The sequence below is a fragment of the Amblyomma mixtum genome, chromosome 2 (genome assembly GCF_055824585.1).
Source record: "Amblyomma mixtum isolate Tamu chromosome 2, ASM5582458v1, whole genome shotgun sequence".
In the NCBI taxonomy this organism is placed as follows: domain Eukaryota; kingdom Metazoa; phylum Arthropoda; class Arachnida; order Ixodida; family Ixodidae; genus Amblyomma; species Amblyomma mixtum.
Genome location: NC_143013.1, coordinates 306611831 through 306635961, shown reverse-complemented (window position 1 = coordinate 306635961; position 24131 = coordinate 306611831). Strand labels below are relative to the sequence as shown.

Below are 24131 nucleotides of genomic sequence, written 5' to 3'. Positions count from 1 at the left end.
GTTCATTGTCTCGAATGTCATCGGTAAGCCATGACTCAGTAAGGATAGCAATATCTGAGCAGTGATCTTCGAGTAGCGCTTCCACAGCCTGTTCCCAGTAATCTGCATAGTTGACTCTCTTTTATTATGCTCTTTCAGTTTTGGTTTCAACATCCGAGTGGCAGCTGTGGTGCCAAAGTTGATTTCAAGCGACATGAGGCATAAAAAACTGAGATATAACTGCTGTTTCGTCATTATAATTCACTCCAACTCTTACACTCGCCTGCCTCAGGTGCCATAATGACAACGAGTGGACCAGCAGCTATTTTACTGCTGTTTCTTTCCACTTCAAGCTACCTGAAGTAAACTTTGATACCACAGCCACTGTTCCGCTCTTGAAAATGAAAGTGAAACAACATGAGAGAAAATGTTCAATTTATAAACTATTTACTGGGCACACGCTAATTCTACAAGAAGATTTATTTTTGAAAATGACTTGTGCATCATTACAAACAAATAACATGCCCACAAAATTTGTTGTCTGTGCTCCTTTAATGTAGGAACTTTTTTCTTTCTTAGTGCAGTGGCCATGTCCATAGTCCCTGCGCCCTAGTTTGCATGTTTCCTTGTCCCCTGTTCTATTGTGCTACACTGTCCTGGTAACGTTTTGCGAGTTGTTCTGCGCAACACAGTGGCTCTGTCTCATGTCGCTGAGCTGACCTGTGCACCTTAACATAAACCATTACATAAGGCCACAAATGAACAAAGAGAAAAGGAAGTGCCAAGTTGGCATCCAGCTGTGTGTTTCTCACCAGGAACTTGAAGTTCTCGCCGATGGTAGGCTTGGCATCCCAGTTCTCACAGTTCCTGCGCAGGCCATCACGGAAGTTCTTGTGCGTCTCGTGCAGCTGCTCGATCTTGAAGAAGATGGTGTCAATCTCCTCCTTGGACAGCACCGACTGGTTTGTCCCGATGGCACTGGTCAGGGCGCGTGCATACTGCGGCACAGGAGACAAAAAACATTTATCAAGGGACACACACACACACCCCACCACAGGCCTCCTTCACAAACCGTTATGAAGCGCAACCGCACTGAAGCAAAGAAAAAGGCTACATGGTCACTGTCTGTATAAAAGGTTGCATATGTACAAAGGTTTATATCAAGAAAGACTGCGCCTAGAAACACACGAGTTGTGTAAAAAGGCCTTTATATGAGTTGTCACTGGGTGGTGTGGTAGCATAGGAATGGCTGTCCCGGCTATAACAGGTGATGCTGAAAAAATTTCTCTTTTGATACCACATTAGATGGTATTATAGGTGTGTACTAAATGCATGGTGGTGCACTCGAGTTGGCCACTCCTGTTTACCTGGAACCTTCATTAGAGAACATCTGACATACATGCACAGTGAGGCGTTTTCTCTAATGAAGATGGCAGATAAACAGGTGTGCACACTAGGGTGCACCGCAATGTATTCAACACATGTCGATAATGTCATGCTATAACGTTACACACTCAGTGTTTCCCAGTACGTTCTCCGCTCCCTTCACTTGCCGCTCTGCCTCTGTACACATTTTCGTTTTCTTACTACCCTCCAAGCAGTCACAATTAGTCACGATTAAGTTGGCGTGCCACCTGCTGACAATACCGCGAAACGAAATGGCAGCGCCAGTAACAGGCAAAATGTGTTCAACAGCTGCTGCGAATGAATACGCTGCCCCGGTACAACGCGCCAGCGCCAGCGGCTGGAATGCACACGGGCATTTCGTCTTGCAACACTGTCAGCAAACGGGGTATGAACTTAATCATGACTTCGAGGAGGCTAGTGAGAAAGAGAAAATGCGCACAAAGGTGCGTCAGTGAGTGGTGGGGAGGGAGTGCGGATTAAGGAGGTTGTGGATTAAGTCGCATCGCCATCTATCGGATGCGCTACCAGATTCCAGCCTGATGAAGCACCACAGTCTTATGCTGATATGAGCCGAGTCCGCATCAATCCAGCGAGGGCGAGAAGGGGGAGTGGGAGGAGGTTTGGTGCATATTAATTACTGCCAGGCATGCATTCTTTATAGTAACCGACACCATGTCATCGGTCATATGTGACCAGCTGTCAATGGGTCAATGACCCCATTAAGCCCACTCCACCTCTGATGACCCTCTTACAGCTGACGCGGAAACATCGTATCACATGTGAACAGCCCTCCATTTTTTTTTCTTCCTCACGGAAACTTCAGCAAAGAATATCTTGATGGCGCATCAGCTTCACCTGGTTGAGGGTGTCGAGACAGTCGACGTACGCCGTTTCACTCTCGATGATGCTGCTCACGATGCACTTGCACATGGCCAGCATTTCCGCCTCCGACGGTGGCGCCTCCTGCACCAGTCGGACACCGTGAGCAAAGTTAGAAGGAAACTGAGGTGAGCGCAGCAACAGGATGGCGGTCATCAGTTACGGCCCACTAGTGAATGAGCACATTCTGTCTCACACTAGAGAGAGCTATGCCTCTGGTACGCACATATTATTTCGGCAGGCGACAATAACTGCCAGCTACAGACGAATTGGCGCAGCAAGCTAAAAGGCAAAAAAAAATAATAATAAAATAATAGCAAGCAGCTGCAAGAATGCGAGGCCAAGCAGCTACGAACGCAGCGAACAAGTGAAACTTTTCGATCTGCGTCCAGCTCTGCCAAGAAAACATGGCTTCATACTTTTTGGCATGAGTGATGACTTTTTGACGAACATGCCTGGTTGGGAGGGTACGCCACAAAGAAATGAGAACGACGCCAACCAAAATCCACAATGGTCTGCCATCTCAGCACAAGCACACAAACCTTGTTCACAAGGCTGCCAACACAGCACTTCTGTGGGAGGCAAAATGCCCAACAATGTCCAGTTTTAGTCAGCATTTCTAGTCCTTTTCCACGGCTCCGTACTTTTTGATTACTTGTCACAGCGTCAGTCAAGATCGAAGCGTTTACAAATGACGCATGAGCATGCGTCTCCTTTCTATCTTTTACGTAGCACACAGTGTGAAGAAATTTGAAGCTCACTGCTTCAGGCCTGAACTAGATTAAGGTGCCCTAACACAGCTCCCCTTTGCCATTAGGCAGAAAATAACACAGCACAGGCAGATCTCCATGTCGGTTCCTCCATATGTGCAACCACTTCAACAGGAAAACAAGTGATCTCAGCACTGTGCGGAGCACCTTCTGATTGAGCTGGTTCGGTCAACACGCAATCATGGATCACCATTGGACTATACAAGGTCGAGACATCACTCACATCTTGTTCACTGTCCCTGGAGCCCTTCTTCCTTGCTGGGGGCGTACCTGTGCTGAGGAAGGACGCCGACTCGACTGAACTACTGTACACGCCTGCATGAAAGAAAATGACAGAGGTTACACATGCGCCAGTCAATGAAAAATCAACGTGCTTTCTTTTGTCATGGCAGGACACTGTTCGTGCTCTGTGAGTGCACAAAACAAGCACAGCAAAATTGAGGCATATGCATGAATGTGCAAATGAGGCAAAGCAAATAAGACAAGTAAGCAGTGGGACAATATGAATCTGTGGATTTACTTCAGGAGTCAGAACCAATTGGATTTTAGGTCCCAGTGCCACGAGCCCTGAAATGCACCATGAACATGATGCATCCCCAACATGAGGCATTTATGCATCCACATGTATTTCCATTTATACTTTTTGTTTGCGAATTCAATCTGCGTCGTTACGTGGTCACCACAGCCAGAAACCGAATTCACTGCTGTGTGCTCAGGATGAAAGAGCACTCTGCATATACAACGCCCATCGCTTGTGTTTCCGCTGCTGGAAGAGCTTCTGAGGAACTTAAGTGGGGGCTAGTATTTGCTCACAAAGCACAGGTCTGGTGTAAGCTTCAATATGCTGCGATGTATCAAAGGTGAACACTGAACAAATCACGCCCTTCAGAACAAGATTGTTCACTATGTCGGTGTACGATATAGGCACATGCAACTGTGATGGGCATAAAATCACTGAAAAAAGAAAAGTGTACGGCAAGCGACACATTCAGTACTTTTTGTTCCCCCCCCCCCCCCCCCCCCCCCACAGAAAGGTCTGTGATGATGGCCTTCTGCGTTTGGAGTACCTACAACTTCCCTTCCACCTGCATGCACCTAATATTCAGTCTTCCACTCCTATAGCTGAAAAATTGCCCAAGGAAACTGCTACCCTTTCAAACCTTTCCTTTTTTCCCCCCTTTCCTGAGTTCTCATTCAGTTTGGTTGCGAATTTTGCCTGTGTTGTACGCATCCCCCCTACACACAGCACGATGTGCATCTTTAGGGATATCATAAACGACACAACACAAATCCATACTGAGTGCTGAGAGCTATCTATCCCTCCCTGCCTCTTGCAGCAGAGAAGGGATTCATGCAGGAGTGTGGACTAGACAGCTTTCTATGACGACACCTACAGCACACAGCAATTAACACAGTCGCCATGTTAACCCATACAATGGCTGCCCAAGTGACACAGGGTCACCTCTACGTGTGCGGCCTCCAGGGGAACAGCAGACCGAGCAATAAGCCCATTCAGAAAACTTTTCTAGTTCGCAGAACTGGCCGCGTACAATGCGCTACCACACATTTACAGCTGCACTGTTCAGCCCATGGCGGCTCAATAATTACAGCATTGGCGGACTTTTTTTTTTGTGTGTGTGTGTGAGTGTGCTGCTTCGCGAACGCACGGCGGTCTCCTGCATGCGTGAGTACAGAGCGAGGCACGGGCGACGCCATCGAGGCTGCAACCTTGGCACGGCCGCCGGTGACGCGTGCTATCGGTGCTCGCCTACGCAGCCTGCACAAACGCCGCCCTCTTTCCATGGCCTCGGGGTCGTTAACACGCGCATAAAATCCACTGCGCGTACGAGCAGCCAATAAAAAAACGCGCCTTCATTAATGGACCACTGTCGAAACATAGGCGTAATATACAAGGCGTACACTCGCTGCGCGACCATCATAAACAAAAACAACCGCTTTGCAGCGTTTACGATAAGGCTTTTTATCAGGTTGCCGGCGCGGTGAAGATACATACTGAGGAGCAGTGCACATAAGACCCAGACGATCAGCAAACAAAGTAGACGACGCGCGCCTCTACTTCTTGCCGGTCCGGCGTTCGAAAGACTGCGGTTATTTCGACTCTGCTCCTTTAAACTCTAAGAATTCTCGGAAATGAAGACAGAGCAGATGTGCGTTTCCTCATACATTTCACAACGATGTACTTACGCGTACACTCTAAACAGCAAGGAGTAAAAAGGGAGTAAGCTGTCCTCCAGGGCACTCCCTCTTATAAAAAAAGAAAGGAAGCGCGCTAGAGTACTCCCTTTTCACACTCATACAGGGGTATTCGTGTTTAGAGCGTACCCTGCCCGCGTGCTGGAACAAAATTGCATGCAAGGAGCCCTGTTATAACAAATATCTGCTGCAAACTTATATGCACGCAAGATATCAATAATCATTAGAGCTCCGTAACACTCCAAAACAGCACGTCCAACAAACCTGTAAGCCAATAAAGGGGGGCGCGCGCGGCCGCAAAGGTGCCGCCGCTCCCAACCCACGCAGATCAGCGGATAACGTAATGTCGCGTTCATCCCTTGAGCCCCTATAACCAAATCAACTCTTCAAGGCGCGATGCACAAAGAGCCCCATACACACTGTCAGAGAGCCGTAATCAATATGCTAATTTCGCTACACCGCAGTGTATAAAGGAGCTCGTAAGACTTTTCCTCGCTGCGCGGCACCCCAGCTCCTCGAGACAATAAGCCATCAGTACACATAATGCGATTCTCGCGTCACGCCTGACAGCACAATTCTTGTTTCTTTTCCCGCGCGCAGGAGACGGCGAATGCCTCCGGCCGGAAAAGGCAGACAAAAAAAAAGAAAAAACGCCGGCGCCCCCGTACATCGAGGCACCCTAGCCGGCCGCGAAACCGAACGCTTTCGGCTAAATGGTTTCCCAAGGCGGGATGCGCCGCGCGGGGCTCGAAATTGAACGACGCGCGGGAAAAAGCAAGCAACCGCGCGAGGCGAAGAGGCACCCCAACGAAGATGCCCTGAACCGGGTCTCGCCTCTCATCAGAATGCTCTTTCATGCGAAAAGACGATTACGGACGGCGGGGATGGAAGGAAGGAAGGAAGGAAGAAAGAAGGGAGCGCTTGGTGGGTGCCCGGGCAAATGAAGGCAGTTCAGCGAGTGTGCCTGAAAAGGGGCCAGGCGCGTAAAGACGACGCCCCCTTTCTGTGGCATTTTCTGGCTTTCAACGCTAGCTCTAAGCGACAAAGGCGCCGGTCAGGACAACAAATTAAGGAATTGGCGCGTCAGGGTGAAAGTGATACAGTACAGCCAGTGCACACGGCTGTGCAAGCGTACGTTCGCTGCTGTTGATGTGCAGTTGATGATAGGAGTGCTTGGTCATGCAGACAGCTAACAGGCAGAAGGAACACTACTACAAGCCGTAATTGCTGAACACGGGAAGGACTAGGAAAGGTGCAAAGATGCTACAATTTGTACATAGACCAAAAGAAGGGAAGACAAGCGGTTGTTTTTTAAAACAACCGTTCAGGAGCGGACTAAAGTATCTTCAAATATAATCTCCATTCTCGTGACGACGACAGGCGACGTGACGCGCCGCCAGTGTCAATGCGTATTCGTGCCGAGAGCCATTGCAAATGCCAGGTCTTACATCTATTCAGAAGCCGAGGTGATCAAGCATGCGCGTCAGGTGAACATGGCAAATAACTTTTTTTTTTTTCTCGACACAGGCGTGGCCATCACTTGCCATGCAATAAAAGTGGCAGCGAAGGACAACGGAACGAAGGCGCTAGATAAGTTCGTGTATGTACTGCACCGCTTGGCTTTAACTGCGGTAACTGATCGTGTTTAATGATTTTACAAAGCGAACGACGTCCTACCGATGGTTTATACCGGCCCGATTTTCTCCCGATGACCACCAGCGGAGCTGTAGCTCTTGAGCCTAGCCTTTCTGCTCCTCTCGGTAAACTCAGCGACATATACGGGCTATGAGGGACGCCTTATGGTTCGACGCCTCAGTCGAAACGCGGCCGCCGCATGGTGAATCTCTTGTGCACCTTGTGCACGGCGGCTTCGGTGCCTTCGTGGCATCCACCCCACACTTCCTGCGCGCCACATACCGGGGATTAGCCTTTTCCACCCGATGCAACTGTCACGACGGCGCGGTCTAACTCCCTCCACGACTCTCTTCAGGGAGAGGAGGGGGCTGAAGTCTGGGAGGTCTCTTTATATCTTTTTTTTATATATTTTATAAATATATTTTTTATATATTCGGCGGATATGCAGCGAGCTTTCACCCGACGAGCTCATCTCTCTGGAGAGAAAAAAAAAAGCGGAAAGCACAAACCAGCCTTCTCTGGAAGCATCGCGGCTATTTTCATAAAGACCGGCTAATATGAAAAATTTCTCCCCACGTCGTCTGCGACAATGCGAGACCAGCGGCGCCGGTCGTCTTTTGCGGCGTTCCTTTTGCCCACCACGACGCAAATAAACAGCTCTGGCGGTCCGCCCCGACGTCGACGCTGCCGCCGTTCCATACTCGCCCCGACGTCGGCGGAGCCAGCGCTTTTCCTTCCTGGTTCCCGCTCCTTTGTGTTTTAATTTAGCGCCGCGAAACCCGTTCGGCGGCCGCACCGAAGAAAGAAGAGCCGCCTCTGTTTACGCCGGCCGCGCAGACCGCCCTTTCCCACGCAGCCGCGGCGCGCTCAATGGCCGTCGTCCGGCCCCCCCCACTTGGGACACCGCGAGCGAGCAACGGTCAACGAAAGAAAAACGAGCGAAAACACCGAGCGGGCAGAGGCGGGAAAGCAACTTGCGCGTGCGTGCGCACACGCACAGAGAATCAAGCAGTGGGGAGCGCTAGCGGAACGATGGCGGATCTGCGTAAATACGTGCGTCGCCGCTGTTAACACTGCCACGCGCACAGGCACGGCTCCTCTCGCGACGTGTGGCAGAGATAGAAAGAAAAATGCGACGTCCCACACCACGTATTCTGTGAGCTCAGAGGAAGCAATGCTGGCACCGTCTTTCGAAACTGTTTCATATGTGCTGCCTTTATTTGTACGCGTACCACCGTCGTTACCAGGAATTCGACAGCAGCTTGGGCATGTTGGTTACCCATTTGTGACGGAACAGCGCAAAACACCGGGACAAGAGAGAAGCACCGCCTGTGTCTTGTCCCAGAGACAAGCGCTGTTCCATCACAGGAACTCGAGACAAGCGCTTCTAGTTCCCTTGCTTACTGCCACGTGGCGCATGGCTTTGAGCATTCAAGAATAGTGCGTGGACATCATCCGTGGCGTAAGCAAGAAAGAGAATTAGTGGCCGCAGAAGAGAACGTGACAGGCCACCAGGCTTCGCGGCACTGGCTGGGAGCTGTCCCGAATTCCTGGCAATGAGCTAGGCCACGTTTCAAGTAAGGACAACATTACTTGCGACGCTCACATTACGGGTCAAAACCGGCCTCAGAAAAGTAAATGAAATGAACTCATCGGCACAAAGGGAGTCGTCAGCCGCAACGACCGACAACTCTCCGGAGTCTTCCACGTTCGCCCAAGCCCTCTGGAAGCCGGGCTATCTCTCGCGGCGCCCAACACCGCTCAGCTCATCCCCACCCCAAACAGCGACAACGAGATTTAGGAGTGCTGCAGTCCGTGGACTCTGTTTACTGTAAGCGCGCAAGCACGCAAGACACAATGCACGCGCCGGATGAGATACCGCGCAGAACGACGAGGGGTATGCAGGCAGCGACTGTGAGTTACGGTCCTTAATTAGCAGGGGAAAGAGCGCCCCACAAATGGCCCCCTTTTGCTTACCCGCTGGCAATACGGGAACGTAGAGGATGACAGCAGAGGGGAGACGACAAACGACGCGCGGGAAGATCCTGACAGGGCGAACTTTGGGGAGTAAAGGATGATGGCGATGGGCGTGGCCTGGCGAGGGCGTGCGTCGCCCTTCCGTTTAAATGCAACCCGACTGCCCGAGGAAGCGCTGCAGTTTGCTGTAAGGCAACGTAGCTAGTTTGTGTGTTCTTGTCAGCGGCGCTAGATGAAGTTTTAAAGGCCTCATTCACCCCACATAAGTGGGGTAAATGAGGCTCACGCTTTTAACGGTATGCAACATTACATCTGGGCAATAGTCGGCTTTGCATTTGCAGCTATTCCAGTTTCCCTTTCTTGTCGGGTTTGGTTTACGGAAAGTCGGCAAAAAAAAAAAAAAAGTGACGTTCAAATTACCCTTCGGAGGCAGGAAGACCAGCGAAAGTTGCCTTGCGATGTTTACGTCTTTTATCACAGAATCTGAATTTGGCGCAACAATGCAGTTGCGTCAGTTATTCTGCTACAATGCGACTTTAAACATTTGTATACAGTGCACCAGGTCTCCTAATTACTGGCCCTCGCAGTTCCTTATGGTGCAGCGCACATGCGCCGTCGAATGAACACACATATCTCTCGTAAGAAAAAAAAAAAAGCTCACCCTGCGCGCACGGCTTAATGTAACGGATTACGGGATCCACGATAACACGAAGAACAATGACAGCATCGTCCGCGACTTGCAAGCAAAGAAAACAAAGAATCAATGGTAGAACGCCGCAAGAACAAAAAAAAAAGCATCCCGTAGTGCATTCTCGGTGATAATCACAGCGATCATTACGACGCCTTTACATTAAGGTTGTACATACACCAACACCGATCATGTTTTAGTGGACACGCATCTGGATCACTCCCTCACCCTCACGCCACCCCATTTTCGGCGCACTGTGCATATGCGAGCTTCTCCGCACGTCCGAATTAACCGGAGCCCGTCCAAGTTCCTCCCAATTAACGAGAATTTCAAGCCACAGAAAAGCACGTACGTTTCACGGGACAGGATTGGCTGTCCGAATTAACGGATGTCGAATTAAGGAGGTTTTACTGCATTTCACTTTATCGAAAAGTGTTCAGCTTTGACCAGAAATATGAAACAAATACTTTCAGCTGCTACAGCACTGCTGCAGCAGCTACTACAGCCCTACTGTAGCAGCAGAGCAACAGAGCTTTCCGTGAGGCCCAGGCCCGTCGACTCTTGGACAAGTAGGAGCCCGCCCTTGAGGACCTTTTGTTCTTTTCTTAAAAACAGTTCCTCCTTCTCCTCAGTTGATCCTGGTTCAGTTAACCTCAAAGTGTGGTCAGAGCTATTGCGTTTAGCCCGGGCTTATCCAGTGCTCAGTCTGCTAAGCCGAGTTCTACCAGTAAAAGGCCACAAAATGTGTAAAACTTTCACCGCTTACAAGCTGACCGAGTGCGAGCGCGTTCTGGACTGTGCCGCGCATGCGCAGTAATAAATAATCTATGCGAAATCCACCAATGGGAACACTGCTGCCGTACCCCAAAGCAAGAGGCAGGCGCACGTCGTCCAGTGCCGTTCTACTGGCACTGAGGTCTCCGCTGGGTACTGCGCACAGACTCCTTTGAGAGGCAGCAAAGCGCATTCACCCAACGAGACAGGCGCCCGCTTTGAGGACGGAGCCCACCGGAAAAAACCTGCCGCTCCTTCCTTCCGGGCGACGGGAGAGATGGACGACCAGCTGCTCGAGGCCGACGCAGGAGAGCGCCACGGTGAACGCCGAAGGTTTTCTTTCTTTTTTTATTATTTATTTCTTTCTGCAAGAGAGTGAGAGGTGCAGACTGCGGCCCAACAAAGGGGACGGACGCGGCTCGAAGCGTCGTGAATCAAACAATGGGGCTAGGCAGACACCCTTTCATCGCGAGCACGAGAGGAGCGGATGTGTTCCCCATTCACCAGCGATGATGCTTCGAAGCTGAACACCGTCGGAGATGCCGCTCGCTGCGGACGGAGTTGGAAGAGGAGGCAAGATTTGTGGACAGGAAGGAACGAAGAAGGGAAAAATATAGAACGGAAAGCTGCCCGCTCGTTTTCAAGTAGAACTCTTGTATGGGTTAGTGCATAAGAGTTGTAGGGGCTTGGTGCATAAGAATTACAAATGAAGAGGGCGCGACTGACGATGACGAAGGAGGCTTCGCCTTGCCCTGACCTCAGACTACAACTGCCTGACGTGACGCGGGGTGGCGCAAGCAATCAAGTCCGACCCGCCACCCCACCATGAAACGAATACTGTCCGAGAAAAATTGAAGCGTGCCGCTGGGCGCGCGAAGCTGCTCGCAGACGACGCGGCACTGCAGCCATGACATAGCCCACTGAAACTCAGAAGAGAGCCTCGAGCTCCCAAGTAACCTTTCACAGGCTCCGGAGGTAAGTACGAAATCAGTAGCAACGTGACGAAGCTTTCGCACACACGAAATCACCATAGTGCACGCTAAAAGTTTTCAAAGCCCGACGTCTGGCGGCGTATAGTTTGTTTATATATAACGCGAGCTCTCTAGGAGGGCCATTAAAAAGCGTCAACGCAAAAACATTTGTGTACAATGCCAATTAACTACGCGATGAAACCAAACGCGCAACAAGTACAAGGTAATGACTCAGTACAATGGAACACAAACTTAATCTGTGCAGCAGGTACCACGCGTTGTTGACCCGGAAAACAGTGCCATTGTCTTGCGCGCTCCAAACACAGTACATAAAAAGGGAACACAAAACGCAGACAAAAACAACAATAACCACAAAGGGGTTAGTTAGCTCGCCGCCCTGCCAAGAAAAATATCGTCTAAACTAACGTCCTCTAAACTAGCGTAACATCGTGCAAACATCTACGGAGCAGCCTCCGGACGAAGGCGTCGACAACGAGCGAAGCTAGACTGCATGCAATGACTGCGCGACCACTGCGGAAGTCGCTTGGCGCCAATGCCCAAAGCGCGCTGTTCGCTGCGATCCGAAGTGCGCCAACTCGCTTCCTCCACGGGGCAGGGCGGCCGTTTCCCGCAATACAATGTCCCGCGATAGCGCGGCCAAACGTGCGCGCGTGTACACAAAGAACACGTCGACTCGTGCCGGGTACAAATGCGCGCTTTTCGCGCCGCGCGGGCTAAATTTCCCGCCTCGCGTGTCCGCCAGGACGATTTCACGCTTCCGCGCATGACACGCCGCAGACACCGGTGTGGGCGGAAGCCTGCGTTCGGATCCACTCATGCGAGTGCTCTGAGAAATTTAGGGCACAATGGCTCGCATTTTGCACGCGACGGGATCCCGGCCATGGTGTAGCAGCATGCTTATTCAGTGCATGGGGCGATAAAGAGTAATGTGCTCAGTATAGGTCGACACAGCAGGCGCACAGCGAGCAATTTGCGGGCGCACAACTGGCATGTCTTGATCAAATATCGCAAGACTTCACTGCCCTGCACGAAAATACGTGAGTCGGACTTCCGCCTCCGCAAGTGTGGTATCGAGCCACTGGTCGGCAAGAGCTACGGGCTAGTTGCATGCCGCTCACGAGTCGTGGAAGCTTTTGTTACTTTTGTCCCCGATCGCATTTAGAGCGCCTGCGCTCGGTATACACTGCATACGTGGGCCCAGTGTTGTTAACAGAGCACAGAGAACGTGAGATGCGCGCCGTGTAACCGGTGCTCGTTTATTAACCTTTTCTGTACATACTATAATTTTCGGTCAAAACTACATTCCTTGCTCCGCGGGGTGTCGCCAAAGAGCTTCTTTCGCCTCGCCAGGTCCCTTCGAGGAAGTCTTCGTTTTGGTCCCGCGTTACTTCTTTCATCGACCTTTCAAAAGGCACCGTGTCGCGTCTGTTAGCAATAATGAACACATACCAGTCGACTCATCTCCAAGCTCTTTTCATTCATTACAACCTGAGGAATATTGCTTTGCGTGGGAGGATCGTTCGCGCGTTGCTTTCTTGGCGACACACAAAGTTTTCGTTTCGCATTCACTCGGAAAAAAATCAACGGTTCGTTGCCGCGGAGCTCTCAGCCGCCGGGCACCGCGAATTCAGCGGCGCTTGGACAACGTATGCATACAACCCGGCCAATATACGCCCAAAGAGACCATTCCCAGCCTGCACCGCGGGACGAGGTGCGAAGTAGGCCAGCAGCGCTGTCTGTACGCGTAACGAACCAAAGGCGCGAAGTCATATATCTTCACCCGATCGGCGCTGGCCTTAATCGAAAGGAAATACAAAAAAATAAAAAAGGGCATCCGCCCACTCGACCACAGAGACAGAAACGCACAAACAGACCAGACGGGACTCGCGCCTTGGTTGTCCACAAAGAGATCCCGCACAAGAGCACATGGGACTGATGACTAGAACAGAACAAGAAACCGAACCTACAGTCGTAGCGCGGACTCGTTACCAGAACGAGTCGCTATTCGCGGCGTCCCACTTGACGGCGAACAACCTCCGCGTGCAGTGAACACGGCGGATGGAGCGGCGACGACGAAAGCGGCGCCAAATAAAGAAAGCCCTTTTTATTCGGCGTCGGGCGAGAACGCATTACAGGCGCGCGTGCATCCCGCTGTGCGCCGATGAGCGCCGCCGCTAATCAGGAAGCCGGCGTGATTGGCCGCGGAACACGACGCAGCGGGAGGCCGTGGCAGCAGAGCACGCGGATGCCGCCTCACAGCCCACTTCCGAAAAAGAGGTCGACCGTCACCGACAGGGGGACCCTCCGTTCGAGTGAGCACAAACGCATACAGCGCCGCCTGGGTTCTTCAGCGAGGATTACCGGCGTGCAGCGAACGACAGGTGTCGATGACCCCCTTTAGAGAGTACTGTATAGCCTCTTGGCGTTAACCTTCCATTTTCTTTTTAGCGACACGTGTTTTTATCCTTTACTGCAGACGTTCCCCTGAGATTCACGTACATCGTGGTACAGTGGAACAAGCTCGTTCTTCTTCTTTTTCTTCTCCTGGTTAACTTTGCCTCGAAAACTTACTGCTAACTTTATCTGCTGCTCTGTTTTGTGTTTTTTTCTTTATTTTGTTTTTCTAGGTATACAATTAGTTTCCATACATATGTTGGATCTATGTCTGCTCTTGCCCTGTCCTTTCCTGTGATTTTTTAGACGTGTTTTCTGCTTAATAAGAATAGAATGAATGTTTATATTAGAAAGTTGTGTTGTACAAACATTTACACTGTGATCATTATATTGTTTATGTATATGTATGTATGTGCCCCTTGCTGTTGTCTTCGAGTGGTGCTTAGGGCCCAGTCAGGCGGATTTATTTTCGCCTTTTGCCCTCTGCACCAAGGCACTGTGTTGTCTGAATTTCTTGAATAAACTAAAGTAAACTAAACTAAACTAAACTAAACTAAAAATGCACTGAAGCCCGTCCGTCCGTTCAACACAGGCCGGTTCCGAGCCAGTGCGCAGAGGCGCAGAATCTCTTCAACTAAAATAATAAAACTGCAAAACGGTTCCCGTTTCCGGCTTGATGAAATCAAAGTTTCTAGGTCCGTCTTTCCGAAACCGCCTAGGAACTGCTGTACGGAAACACACACACACACAAACCTTCCTGCGCCCGTTCGGAAACACGGGATCAGCCATGTTAAGCCGGTTCCTAACCGATTAGGCAACGGCACCTCGTGCAATACTTTTGGCAAAGCAGCAGCAGGTCGCAGTCTTTTCCATATCATTTTCGTGTTGCATAACAAAGGCCGGCCCTGTATACGAAAAACAACAACAACGATAACGACAAAGAAAACTTAAAGAGGGGTCACAGGCAACTCCGCGCGTGGACGGCTTCTCCGGGTCGCAAACCGGGACGATCTCGATGAGACAAGGAGGCCATCGGCGGCGATTCAGCTTATTACGATGTCCAGGTTCGCGCACAGTAGTCTCGCTTTGGCGAGCGTGTCTGCACGTGTGCGCGTGGTTAACTGCACAGCGAGTCCGTCTATCGCATGCACGAGCGACTGCCGCGGCATGCAAAGCAGAGCGGAACGGCCGAATCGAGTCCAGCGCGCGTTGACAGACGACGGGACCGGTGCCGAGTCCGATGAATGCGACGGCGGCGATGCCATTCGTATAACCCCATTTTCCCTCTCCTTTTTGTTTTTTCCTTGCCCTTTCCAGGCGGGAGCGCTAGGAGGACGCAAGAGAACGAATGAGTTGCTGAATGAGCGAGCTAGACACACTGGCGGGGAAGAGGTTTAAGACTATGGACACAAAAAATGACGAGCAGTCACCGCGGGCTTTGAGAAAAGGCTTTTTCAGTTTAAAGAGCGCTTTTTTCAGCACAGCATTGCCAATGGTGTAGTACATCACAATACAGCTAAGACATTCTAATTACTAAGCTGGTTAACTAATACTGAATAGTTACATTTTAACTATTACTGTTAGGCACCTGAATTATCGAGAGGCGCGCAGCCCACTGTAAGATATATCCACACCAGTTTTTTTTTTTTTTTTAATTTCGAAAACGCGGTTGTCCTCGGCGCTGCTGCCGAAAACATTTTGGCCATTTCGACGAGTTACGTGCCCTGGAGATATTGCTTTGCCTGCAAGCTTTTCGAAAGCGCATGTATTCTGGTGCGATGTAGCCAAAATTTTCGGCGGCCACAGCGCCGAAGGTAACCGCGCTTTCCAAATTCTAAAAAGCTATATGGATACTATGCATACGGTGGTACACGCCTCTGAATAAGAAACTAACAGTAATACTTAAAAAGTTAACCATTCAATATTAGTTAACCAGTTTGCTAGTTAGAAGGTCTTAGCTGTATTCTGCTGTACTACAAAGCTAGCTGACAATTCTGTGCCAGAAAAAGCGCTCTTCTAAATCGAAAAGCCTGTTTTTTTTAAATTGCGGAAATCTTTAGGTGAAACACTCTGTATATAGTGACACGTTGGTAGTTACGGCAAACAAGTGTAGGGGAACGAAAAAGAGCAATACTTCGGAGAGTATGTTTTACGAGATGACGTCAGCGCTGTCATGGAGAACAGCAATGTAGAAGGGGGGGGGGGGGGGGGGAAGCGGGTTGAGCAGCAGCCAATCACGCCGCAGGCGGCCGCTTCTGAACAGCTCCGGGTGGAATAACGTAAGGGTATACCATGCTTGCAGGACCTCGGAGCAACGAGATACGAGCCGGACCCCTACTGCACGACACTGACGAAAACAAAAATGAGAAAGAAAGAAAGGAATGTCCCGCTAGCGTCACCGTCCTTCGTGTATCGTGCTCCCCTTCGCATGCACCAACACGCGCCCGTCGCTTTTCAAGTTCAGCGGTCGGTCCCAGTCGGCCTTCCAAGGCAGCAGCGGCCTCGCCGAACTACCCACATGCCGGGTTGCACATGCGCAGAACAGTAACGCCTCTCGAGATGTACTTCTGCGCATGCGCACTGGGGGCCCCGCTTGTGTCCTCTTGTGTCTCGTAAGTAGCGCGTACAGGCGCGGCCATAAGTAAACGGAGCACGCTATTGAGTTCGAAGTGCAATCACGCTTTCTCCATTGGTAATAAGCGTTGTTTGTCTACAAGAAAGCCCACCAACCTCCGCTACCAGAATGCGCGCACCACTGCTGTATATTTCAATTAGGTGACGCGTGGAAAATATTTGAAGACAGTTGCGTGCTCCGTTTACTTTTGTCCGCACCTGTACGTTTGGTACGATTATCAACCAAATGGCCTCAGTATTAGCTTTGATCGCTATTGACATCCCGCTATTCCCTTACCCGGCTCACCGATAGGGTCGCCATATTCTAACACTCCCTAATGACGACACAAATAGCATATGGCGTGCATGTTAGCTACTCGCTCTTTTTCTCGCTTCTGCGTCTGCACTAGAACGATAAATGGAAAGCATAACTGATGGCTGGCAACCGGCACGCAACAGCCTTAACACGGGCTCGTTGCGTATAGACGAAGTACGCTTCAGAGCTCTAGCAAACCCTCAAACAAGGCGAGTTTCGTGAACGATTAAAAAAAAAAATCAGGACAGTGGCAGGAAGCGCAGGGAACAGATCGAAACAGCCCGATTTCTGTCTGGCGCACCTTTTAAATAATAACACGCACGACGAGAATGGCAATAGCAAATTGTAACAAAAAATCGACAAATCGTTCCATTAGGCCACCGTTAAAAGCAGCCAGGTCCATTATAACGAGACGAACTAATCGTTATATCAATTCACCGTCACAAGCCGCCAGACATCCTTCCTTGCAAAGTCAGTGGTGACCTTTCAGCTGACACGAAACCCGAGATATGCTCGAGAGACTGAGTGGGCACGTTAGAACCAACTATGAACGAGAATTCACCTTGGGAGACGCAAAGCCCACGGGGCCGAAATCAGCATACCCCCTCATCTACCTCATATGAACGTAATGAAAATTTATCGCATTTTTTCCAAAGACAAAAAAGAAAAAGCAAAATGTATGTTGTATGCACTCAATTAATGCTGTCCTGCAAAAGGCCTTCTTCGCCTCCATGCACTTTTATACGTTACGAGTGAAAAGTGGTTATATGAAATGGCTGGCGTCCGATTTCTACATATCCAGGCCACACTCATACGTTGCATAATAATCCGTGCGATAGTTTGTTTCACGCAGCCATCCACATCCACAAAACGGATATCTCGCACAGCTCTCTCTCTCTCTATTATGTGAAGATATTTCGGACATGCAGAAATGCAGATTATGGATTTGCGATGGACGCCCGGTGGACACTCAGGGTTAGTTCGGCAGTGCCTACGCGAATATCGGGACCACGACCTTTACAGATACTTACTAGGAGACCCTCACTATGCTCATATAGTGTACGAACAACGCCCTCCCCTCCCGGAGTCCTCCACGCAAGGTCCTCAGTCGAGGGGGCCCCTCGGGGGGCGACCACCTGGTCCGCACTCTCTGACCCCGCGTAGTACAGCTGCTGACGCGACTGCCGCAGCGCACTCGGCTACGGAGAACAAGGCGCAGAGGTCGACTGCTCCGCTGCCCGCGTCGCCGCGCCGTTATCGCGGCAGCAGCCGCACGGCTGATGAAACATCTGGGACTCGAACGGCGACAGGCTGGCCCCGTGTGAGAGGCCCCCGCTTTCGCGCCGTGCGGACAGACACGCGCTGGTGCTGCCGCCACGCGCATACGCACGAACGCACAGCGCGTGCAAGGCTGTGTGGCGCCACCGCAGCAACGCGTCGTTAGGAAACCGCATTGTACGCCAACTGAGCCCATCTGTGCGGTTACGTATGCATTCTGTGCCGGCTATTGCCGGTTCCGACTGCCGACGTCCGCGGACCGACCCAGAGTCGCCAACGGAATGTGAAGAAGCGGTCGCAGCAGGAAAACAAGGAGCCGCCGTCTTTTCAGACATTGGTGGGAAAGGAGAAAGTAAATAGGAAAAAAAAAAACATGTTGATGCCTGGCTTTCGCTAATACCCTAGACCTATAGGCTGTGGGCAGCCTGGGCCACAACTATCCGAACGGGTACACGGTCACGTGACCGCGAACGTAACATGAACGCCGACATCTGGTCACGTGACCGGATGCTTGCAGTCTGCGCTGTGGAGCCTGAATCCGCCAGGGAGGGCTTCGTCTAACAGCTTTCGTTGTAAACCGCACTGACCGCTTAGACGAGTCCGGCCTTTCGGGCCATTTCATGAGGCGCACAAAACGCAGGCTCCCAGACGAACGCCATTCCAATGGTATCGCAAAAGTCCTTGTTGTAACAAATGGGGTTGCCTGCAGCGGTGGACTATCGTAATCTGAGCGTACCCTAACACACGGGAGGTGTGGGTTCGAGCCCCGGTTTCTCAGTGGATATCTTTGCCTGGCCTGGTTCTTGGCTACTCTAGGGTAAAATGTGCCAGAAAATGCGTCTTTGATACCCTCTATTGGCCAAAGAGTGATACGTCTAACGTGTATACTGTGTACCATACACGTTAGTAATGGCACGGCCACGAAAATCAAATCATCATCATTCAGCGCGGCAACCAATGTATTTACTCAGTGCATATGTTGTCGATACGGTTCGCAACTATTGGCGAGTCCGTTTTATTCATCAAAAGCGTGGCGAAAAGGATTCGAGTACCAGAACCATCGCGGGCGCCTCACTTTCAGCATAGAACAAAATGAACACGGGTCGGCTGTGCTGTCGATAATCCCATCTTCCTACTTTCTCCTTGGCGTGGAACTTCAAGGCAGGCATGCAAGCAGTTAGAACGGAAACGACGGATCATAACTAAACTTGCAGTGACGCTCTGGCGAAAAAAAAAGAAAGTTGCTGTTTGTACCTTCAAATGCCACAACATCGGAAGGCGTGATAAAAAAAAAATCAAAAGAAAGGGAATAAGTCTTGTCCAATGAGTGCATATTCATCACCTACCACGGATCACGTAGCGAACTGCGACCGACCACGATCCTGCAGGGCCGACCAGCCATGAACGCAAGGTTCCATCATTTCTTTCCGCCGGATTTCATGCATTCGACCCTTCGTTTTATGCCTCGAGGCAATACTGCATAAATTAAAACGCAAAAGCATGGCCTATGGGCCGAAGGACGCCACAAACAGGCCTAAAACACATAGACAGGAGAGAAGCTAAGCTCAAGTCCTCAACGCACTCACGGCCAATCACGATACTCGCACGCACGGCTCGCGAAGGTCCAAGTCGTGGGCGCCTACACGGTATATTCAGGAACAGTTTCGCGTCGCGCCGTGAGGCATCCACGGACTAATGTGGGCGCCATTAGCGACGCCTCCGGTCTCCTGAGCACGCAGATTCTGCACGCGTATTCCCACGAGCCGGTGGGGAGACCGGGAGAGATAAACCCGGCATTCATTAGCGGACACACTTATAGCGGCAGCTCTTTTCAGCGCTGAATGAAGACTAATAACGCCAGAGATGGTCCGCAGGAAGAGGGCGTTTCCGATGATGATTTGATTACCGAGACCGAGAGAGGTAAGAGCAGAGGCCGGAGACGTGGCCGCTGCTTAAAAGGGACGTCAAGTATAGGCAGCTTTTAAGCACATAAAGCTACGAGGAACCTTCTCTGCGTGAAGCGGCGGACAGCACCGTCTCCACTGGCGTAGTGCGTCGTGACATGAAAACCCCCGCGTTTTCCGCTAATCAAAAATGATTCTGCCAGGGTGAGTGTGCACCAATAGGAACCGTGGAGATGATAAAGGGCATGCCAGATTACGCCGCCTGTGCTCACGTGACCAAAGTCGTCATGAAAGTCGGCCGGTCTCCCCTCGAAACCGGCGCATCTACTTCTATATACTGGGCGCTGACGCGCGGCTCAGCCGCTGTTGCCCCATCTTCGCCCCGAATTGGAAGCTTGAGAGGCCTGGGAGCTGCATCGGGTTACATTTCTAAAAATAAGCGCGTAACTTCGCTCGTGCCCGTATTCCTTACCATATCGTATTAGCGTCTGAATTCCGCTCTATCCTCGGCTGCAAGGGTTCATATTTTTCACCGGCACTACGGTGACGTCAGCGATGCGATAACGATCCGGACGGTGCAAACTTGACAAGCGCAGCCACTTTCCTCGCCAGCTGCAAGGTCGCGCGACACTGGCCGTCGTCGCAGCCACTTCGCTCCACTGTGTCTACGCTCGCGTGCTAGGCATGAGTCACGCGGCGGCGATGGGACTCCCGCCACTTGTTTTTCTTTTCCCTCCTTCCCCTTGAACTCTTCCTTCAGTTTCGCCGCCGAGAGAAACAGATGAGCGACGTCTAGACAAAAGAAGCGCTGCGCGAGAGCGGAGACGCAATCGCAACCAACGAGCTGCGGCGTCGTCGTTCGCGCGAGTCGAGACCGCGTTCGCTGTTGTCGAGGTTGACGTATGACCGTCGTGGGGCAGCACACGAGCGCAGCGCTTCCCGGGCGGGCAAAGACGAGGAGCTGAGAGAGAGAGAGGGAAGGCAAGAGAGTGAGCCAGATGAAAACGCAGCCCCCCCCCCCCCCCCAACGCCCTCCCCCCCGCTGACGACAGCTCAACGGCGCGACCTTGGCGGGGAAAGCGGTCACGCATTGCCGCGGCGACAACAAAGAAGTCAAGGCGAGAGACAGTCACTTGTGCAGACAGACATCGGCCAGCCGGCTGGCGTCGATGGTTCGCGCTCGGCGCTCTGTGATTCCCTTGGTAATCTATTGGTAGAACACCTAAGATAACCCCGGCGGAAAACCCAGACCACCTACTATAGTACAGTACGGCGCGTGCAAACATGCTGTCCAGACTACGGAATGCGAGCTGCGTGCATCAACGTAGCGAAGATGGCTGCTGCCTGTAGAAGTCACCGGCTATTTCTTTCAAACGTCCTGCTATGTGACAAAAAAAAATATAGCGATTTATCGTACCACAATAACGGAATGATGACAGATATACTATACACCAAACCGAGAATATTCGAACCTCAATATAATCACTAATTCAAAACAGTCGAAAACGTTAAGAACGCCGCTCTTTGTGCAAATATGTTGTTGTTGTTGTTGTGACTGAGAGAAGGATGAAGAGGAAATTGCACGGGCCTGCTACTGGCTCGAGCCAAGCCACCACCGCTGCCACGTGCAGATAGAGGAGAGTTAAAAGATCAGAGGAAAGAGAAAAAAGGAGAGAAAAGACGCGCGTCGCAGCAACAACTGCGTCCGCCGGAGCGGACGCTGCTCAAAAAGAAGCGGCCGAAGCCGCGCTCGCATAAGCGAGAACAGATACTCCTACACACTTGTGCAAATATACGTACCTAAAGCATACACACCCCATCTGTCAGATGAGTGCCCCAGTGAGAGAAAGCTTAGTGTAGGAACGCTATATATTGCGGGCTATAGACGGTGTGGCATATTACGATGGTTCGTAATCCATGCACTCCGCTTCCGGAGCATTAAAACAGTTGACTCTCGCGAACTCCTGTGAGATGTCCGTATGCTTCACTACAGTGCCCTTGCGTCTAGCCGAGAAGTCACATCGAGACCTTCACATCGAGCTCAATACCTTATTGTTGCGCTCGTGCCGTCCTTTCGGAACGACCCGTTTCTTGCGCAAACTGCGCAAACTTCTGTAAGACGTGCAAAACCAACTAGCCCAACTTCACGCTCCGACGAACCTCGTAAGGCACAAAGTTTCTGTGCAGACAAGTGGCTGCAACTTTAAGTAGAACACTGCCGCCTCCTCGGATATCAAGAGAGCCGTGGAAGAGGTTCTATCAAGCGTTAATCAAGTGAGGCAGTGCGCACAGGAAGGAAAACCGGTAAGTTGCGGCGCGAGGTGGCCTCCAAGGGTCGGCCGTCCGACCGGGGCGATATTTCTCTCGGTGTAGCATACAACGAAAAACTGCTGCAAATAGGGTACATAGTATATCTCCACGCCGGCGCCTTCCTTTAGGGGTGGTGACAAGTGTTGTTCGGTCGGGGGACGCCACTTCGTATATACACAAGGACCCCGTAGACCTCCGGTACGAACATGAAGCTTTTAAATTTCCCCCCGAAGAGAGACTTCCATGTCCCACTGCTGCACCGAACGACGGCTCCGTGGTGCTGACAGCCGGGAATGAGGCCTTTGAAATGAATCGAGTTAGGCAAGTATAACTCACTATGAGCAAACGGCGTGGACAGATGCGAGGCACACAGGGAAGATCACACAAGTCTAGTGTCCTCGTCCTTTTGCACCGTTTGTTCATAACGGGGATTTGGGAATGACGCCTCAGCACCAAGAAAGCGAGCACACACAGGCGGACCACATGCACCCAGGCCCAGCCAAAGGCGGCAGTTGGGCGCATTCCCCGCACCATGCAGCGGCGGCACGCGTGCGCGCCACGGGGCCCAGTGCTGGGTGCACCACCCGGGGGACGATCTCCCTCTCCGCCGCGGGGGTCGTCGGCACAGAAGGGAGCCCCCTAACGACCACGCGAGCAGCCGCGGCCGGGGAGACCGTGGGCGGCCCACTCGGCGTTCTGCTTGGCGTCGATACAGCAGCGGCGTCCGAAGGAATCACGACCACAGATACATCGCCGATGGGATCTACCTTTCGTGGGCGAAGTGTGGAGGTTGCGCCGTATAAGTACACGAGCAGCTACGAGTGGCCTGCTATCGACTATCGCTCGTCCTTTCGGTTTGCATTTTTGGTTTCGGCGTATATTAAGTTCACCCCCCCCCCCCCCCCCCCTTCTCCTCCCTGTGCCCTTGTTTTGCTAGCTGTGAACCTTCCGCGTATATACGAACAAGCAAATAACGCTTTACCTACCAGCATCGTGTGTGCATCGCACACGTACAGCCCTAGTCGAAAACACACGGGCCATCGAACTGTGCTTCATGGTCGTGCCAGCAACGATAAAGTCGTATAGCAGTCCCGGCACTTGTATACTATCTGAACAGCAATGATGAGAGCTCTCCTCACGCGCGATAAATCTGCAGCCTTGACAGTGCAAATTAACCAATGTGTCAATGTGTTCAGTCCACAAGCAAGCGAAGCCCATGCCGTGATGTCAACCTCGCAAGAAAAGGGGGGGGCAAAATGCTCAGCTAAATCGAGCACAGAAAAGCACTACGCGAGTCTCTCACAGGACTCCATACAACACCGAACGGTGCGTTTTTCAGCGCACGTCGACTATCCGAAGCTTCACGGACTCTTGATAGCCAGCTACAACTTTTCAGCCGGCTGCGCTCCTCACAGAAGGACGCAAAGTTTCCACTTATTTCGAAGCCGACGAAGGCACAGTGCTGAAGGCATGCATGCATGCACGCTCTACCACTGGGCGGTTTCGGGTCCTTTAACTTGAAAAAAGCAGCACGCTACGAGGGACTAGGGTGCCTCTATGCAGCGTAAAGGAACGCTTCATCGAGGTATAACCCTAAGCGGTGCTGGGAAAGCGCGCTCTCAACGGGTACGGCGCCTCTCCGCGCGGTTTGGCTTCCCGTTGCCGGTATATTTTACGCACAGTGTCGGCGGGCAACGAACGTAAAAAGAAAACCTGAAAGAAGAAAGAAACGGAAGCGCAGCAAAAACGGCCGGCCAACGACCGCGCGTCCCGGGAGGCAGCAGATGAAGCAGGCGCTACGCCTCGTTACGGAGGCAGGGCAGCGTGATTAAAAGGCTCTTCCCGCGACGCGTGTCCGGGCTTGCGGGTCACGTAGGTGGCTTACGTCGACACGCTGGTTGTGCGCCGCGGAGGGAGAGTGGCAGAAGGTGCAGTGCCGCACACGAGGCACCCAGGAGGAGTCTCGTTCCCACAGCGCCACTCTGGGCGGAGGAACAAGCT

At 51.6% G+C, this 24131-nt stretch overlaps 1 protein-coding gene across 1 annotated transcript in view; it reads right to left on the bottom strand.

The window, feature by feature from the left end:
* Positions 1–24131, bottom strand: part of RhoGAP1A (Rho GTPase activating protein at 1A) — a 149155-nt gene that overhangs the window by 23186 nt on the left and 101838 nt on the right. The window contains exons 2-4 of the mRNA XM_089574751.1: positions 3259–3350; positions 2242–2349; positions 792–977 (exon numbers count right to left, since the gene is read on the bottom strand). Of these exons, the coding sequence (XP_089430877.1) occupies positions 792–977; positions 2242–2349; positions 3259–3350 (386 nt within the window). The remainder of the gene's footprint in view (positions 1–791; positions 978–2241; positions 2350–3258; positions 3351–24131) is intronic.